This window comes from Clupea harengus, chromosome 15, assembly GCF_900700415.2.
Source record: "Clupea harengus chromosome 15, Ch_v2.0.2, whole genome shotgun sequence".
Lineage (NCBI taxonomy): Eukaryota > Metazoa > Chordata > Actinopteri > Clupeiformes > Clupeidae > Clupea > Clupea harengus.
Window position 1 is genome coordinate 28,546,513 of NC_045166.1, and position 5,000 is coordinate 28,551,512.

At 46.3% G+C, this 5,000-nt stretch overlaps 2 protein-coding genes across 2 annotated transcripts in view; one reads left to right on the top strand and one right to left on the bottom strand.

Annotated features, from left to right (window-relative positions):
• mthfd1l (methylenetetrahydrofolate dehydrogenase (NADP+ dependent) 1 like) overlaps positions 1 to 1,328 on the bottom strand; it is a 36,817-nt gene extending 35,489 nt beyond the window's left edge. Inside the window, exon 1 of the mRNA XM_031581286.1 lies at positions 983 to 1,328. Coding sequence (XP_031437146.1) covers positions 983 to 1,227 — 245 coding nt within the window. The 5' untranslated portion in view covers positions 1,228 to 1,328. The remainder of the gene's footprint in view (positions 1 to 982) is intronic.
• Positions 686 to 5,000, top strand: part of stx11b.1 (syntaxin 11b, tandem duplicate 1) — a 16,643-nt gene continuing 12,328 nt past the window's right edge. Inside the window, exon 1 of the mRNA XM_012838126.3 lies at positions 686 to 805. The gene's annotated coding sequence lies outside the window, so the exon portion shown is untranslated. The remainder of the gene's footprint in view (positions 806 to 5,000) is intronic.

The window sequence follows — 5,000 nt, forward strand, 5'->3', positions numbered from 1 at the left end:
GCGTGCAGTTCAACAGGTTTGTATTGAGAAACATGAGCGGATGAAGAGGCAGCGGTCATTGCTTCAGATACTCCGAGTCCGAGTCTCTCAATCAGAGCAGCCTATCTGTCCGGAGACAGCCATCATTGCTTCAGCTAGTAAGTGTTGCCAACTTAGCGACTTTGTCGCTATATCTGGCGACTTTGCAGACCCCCTTGGAGACTTTATTAGCAAAAAGCGACTAGCGACAAATCTAGCGACTTTTTTCTGTCATTATTATTGTGTCGACAAAGCACTGAAAAAGCATCTGAAGTTGGCAACACTGTCAGCTACTCCGAGTCTCTCAATCACAGCAGCCTATCTGACCGGAGGCAGCGGTCATTACACACACACACACACACACACTGCTTCTCCTACTCCGAGTCTCTCAATCACAGCAGCCTATCTGTCCGCAAACAGCAGTCATTGCGTCAGCTACTCCGAGTCTCTCAATAAGAAGAGGCTTCCCTGGACAGATAGGCTCCTTGCCGCGTCAGTGAGAACTGGAGAAAGCGCCGGCAGGGTTCATTTAAGTTCAAGTAGTGTAACACTGACCCACAATCCAGCTCTCTGAGCGAGCGTGACATACATCAACGGACTTTTTTTTAAAACGTCGCGATGAAAAGTCACTCACTCAACTCATTTAAGTGCACGTGGGCTGCTGGGGCAAATGAGGAACGTTACGCTAGGCAGCAGGAACCGTGTTCAGCCCTAGCCGTGATCGTTAAAACTTTGCTCAAAGTTGATATGCTGTAGTCGTCTATTTAAATACACGTACACGAGTCAGGTAAGAACACCAGAGAATTAGACAATAACATCTGTCTGTCTGTCATTCATTTACCGTGTTTTGGGTTTTCAATCGAATTCAATCCATACAATTCATGCACATCCCCACTTTTACTGGTCTTAGCGGGGATATCTTGATAGCGTGTTTACCGCTACCTATTGTCTCGGTTGGGTTTACCTGATGGCGTGTTCGCCGGTAGATCCATGTCTGCTCGCGGGCTGTTTCCTGAACTTTACCGCCGCTTCAGGTGTTCGGCCGCTGCCTGTGCTGGCATCACGCGCGGGGACGCGGTGCCTCCCGACTCGAAGTGGCATGGAACTCCTCTGTGTACCGAGCAGACGGGCGCCGTGCCGGGGCGGCGCGTGGCCTGGACCCACCGGGAGGTTCCGACACGCACTACGGAAAGCCGTGGACAACCTCATGGCGATGCTGCTGTGGTGGAGATGCCGGGTGGAACGTGTTGCTGTGAAGTGAGGGGGACGAGGCACTAACGGCGGTCTCGAGATGTACTGCCTGGGACGCTGGTAGGCTCTTCCTCACTGGGCACGCCCACTCCTGCCTCGCCACGCCCCACTCCTGCCTCGTCACCGCAGTCAACTCTGTGTTTCCGTCACGCTCTCGATGAAGAGGTGTAAGTTAGAGGCGAACTCTGGGATCATGCCCTCGAGGGAAAAGGGGAATTGACGTCAGAGTCGTTTTCATTGAAATAGCGAACAAAATAAATATTAAAAACACCTTAAAATATGCGTTTTGGAGACACTGGAAGACAAATCATTTCTATCCTCTTTACTCATCGTGTGTGTGTGTGTGTGTGTGTGTGTGGAGCTGAATTTCATGTTTTATTTACATTGACTTTTCCATACGTGGTAATATATATTTATATATATTGTGTAGCCTATCATTTAGGTCTACTTCTGTTCCATCTTCAGTGTTTGATTGCTTTTGGTGCTAATATCAGTTTGACTGAAATGTGTGTGTGTGTGTGTGTGTGTGTGTGTGTGTGTCTCTGGGACCAGTCTGTACTTGTGTGTATGTGTGTGTGTGTGTATCTGGGACCAGTCTGTACTTGTGTGTGTGTACTTGTGTGTGTGTGCCTCTGGGTTCAGTCTGGGGGAGGTAAGGAGTCATATACATTCGATCATGTTTTGGGGCATGCATAATACTAAATGTATACAGTTAATTCAGAGGATCATGTCATGTGTTAAATAAAAGCATAAGAATAAATCAACCCTAAATCATCCTATGGGGGACACATCGTTTTCCTCTCCGTCTGTCTGAAGGGAGTCTTGAGTGTGATGGGGGGGGGGGGATAATTTAAGTCACTAGACTAGTGGACACACACACACACACACACACACACACACACACACTCGTGGCCTGGTCCATCCAATCTCAGCGCAGTCACATTAGAATCACGAGACATATCCTGCTTACACGCTCCCTGATGAGTGCCTGTGTGTCGGTGTGTGTGTGTGTGTGTGTGTGTGTCTGTGTGTGTGTGTGTGTGTGTTTGTGTGTGTAGGCAATTATAGGTATTCTGCATTTCTGTATTGTAAACTTCAGGAGAGATTGTATCACTTACTGAGAGAACTGACTGAGGTGTGTGTGTGTGTGTGTGTGTCTTTCATGTTTTGTATGGGAGGTGTGTGTGTGTGTGTGTGTGTGTGTGTGTGTGTGTCTCATGTTTTGTATGGGAGGTGTGTGTGTGTGTGTGTGTGTGTGTGTGTGTGTGTCTTTCATGTTTTGTATGGGAGGTGTGTGTGTGTGTGTGTGTGTGTCTTTCATGTTTTGTATGGAAGGTGTGTGTGTGTGTGTCTTTCATGTTTTGTATGGGAGGTGTGTGAGTGAGTGTGTGAGTGTGTGTGTGTGTGTGTGTGTGTTCTGAGTGCGGTCTTCTTGGGTTCTGCCATGGCTTTTAAAAATGGCGGTATTATGCTATGAAACCTGAAATGTGATGCTGAGTGCAGACGGACTCTAGTTTGTCTGAACCCGGTGAACCCCGACTCCGGATAGCCCTATCGTGCAGACGAACGCACTGTATCCGCACACTGTATCCGCACTCCCTCGAATCGGGGGTCCAAAGTGAGTAACCTCCGAATCCGATTGCTGTTGGTGTTCGTCTGCACGCTATCCGCATACCTAATCGGATTGCCCCACGTGATCGCATCATTAGACCAGCCAGAACAACGGACACAACAGGCATTATTTAATAACTGAATGGGTTGCCATGGCGCAGTGAGTTTGGAAGCCAGTTATAACAGCTCTCCAGTTTAAAAAAAATAAATTCTTCCCATTACCTTGCTCCTTTTCCACGTGAATTTCCCTAACGGGATTAATACAAATGTATCTATTTTAGGAAAGGGATGACATTAACGGGCCACACTTTAATCTATCACTGTTTAATCTATTTGCATCAGACCATTTTTCAAAAACCAGTTTTTAAAAGTGTCAGCAATAGCCTATATGAGCAAATCTGACGTGAAAAGATTTTTTATTTATAGACGGAAGTTTCAAAACAGATGAATGTTACGTTAGCTTTAGTCCTGTCAGACAACGATAGCGATAGCTACTAGCTAGCGTTAACGTTACTTCAGAGGTAGCCTACAGTACGTGAAGGACAAAGCCCTCAACAATAGCCTACATTTGTTGTTAGTAATAAAACCATGAAATTGGAAGCAATTGTAAACCATGAAACATCCAGGATCCACAGCACTTGCATTGTGGTCTCTCCTGCTCAAGCTCAGCATCTCCATAAAGCACAGGCATTTAAACAATTCAGACATGTCATGTTGCACATTGCTTTGTTGCACTGTTCTAAACTCTTTATTATCAATAACAAATATAATAATTTTTCGCTTAACCTACAGTCTGCTCTTACCACTGATTTTATAAACCACCATAATGTGTTACTGTGCAGATTAAATGTAGGCTATGCGGCTAAGCTAAACGTTGCTAGTTGGAGTTCAACTACTGTCATATGTTATTTTGATAGCATGCTCCTGTCTTCTTCTCCGTTTTCTTCAGTTGTCTGTAGCACCAAAGCGCCACCAACAGGCGTGGGGGATGTACTACAGCTGAGTCAATCGGATTCACTGGGTTCATGTGCACGCGATGTAAAAAGTGGGTAGGTGTGAAATAGGTGTGAAAAATGAACCCGGGTTCAGGCAAACTAGAGTCCGTCTGCATGGGGTCTGAGACTCCTGAAAGGATGTGGTTAGCAGACCAATCACAGTCTTGCGAGCTGCGAACGGCTGGCGTAGCTTTGTCGGATAGTTACACATTTAGTGAGACGCACTTAAGCACGTAAGAGGGGTTACGTAACTGCGCAAGCGGCTCTTACGTATCTTACGTGCTTACGTGCTTACGTGCTTACGTGCTTACGTGCTTACGTTTCTGCGTAAAAAACGACTATAATAGCCCCTTTAGTTGTGTATCACTCTTAGACTATGGGAGGTGTGTGTGTGTGTGTGTGTGGTGTGTGTGTGTGTGTGTGTGTGTGTGTTGTGTATCACTCTTAGTTGTGTATCAGTCTTAGACTATGGGAGGTGTGTGTGTGTGTGTCTGTGTGTGTGTGTCTGTGTGTGTTGTGTATCACTCTTAGACTATGGGAGGTGTGTGTCACTCTTAGACTATGGGAGGTGTGTGCGTGTGTGTGTGTGTGTGTGTGTGTCTTAGTTGTGTATCACTCTGAGACTATGGGAGGTGTGTGTGTGTGTGTGTGTGTGTGTCTGTGTGTGTGTGTGTGTGTGTGTGTGTGTGTGTGTGTGTGTGTGTGTCTGTGTCTGTGTCTGTGTCTGTGTGTGTGTGTGTGTGTGTGTGTGTGTGTGTGTGTGTGTGTGTGAGGTGCTGTAGAGGTCCACAGTGATGATGATGAGGAGGTGATGGATGTATAATTATTATTAATATGCACTTATTTAAGCCGTATATGGTCCATATCATTATTTGTTTGTGTTACTCCTGCATATCATTGTATGTTAAGAGTGTGTGTGTATGTTTTTGAGTGTGTGTGTATGTGTATGTGTATGGTTATGGGTGTGTGTGTGTGTGTGTGTGTGTGTGTGTGTGTTGTGGTGCCCCAAGCTGCGTTTGGGTTCCACTTAGTTTAAACACGGGTGAATTCCCTTACCAGGCCTATACAAGGCAGACTTTAGGACCATGGGGAGGTGTTCTGGGGACTAGGCAGGTCGGGCTTTCC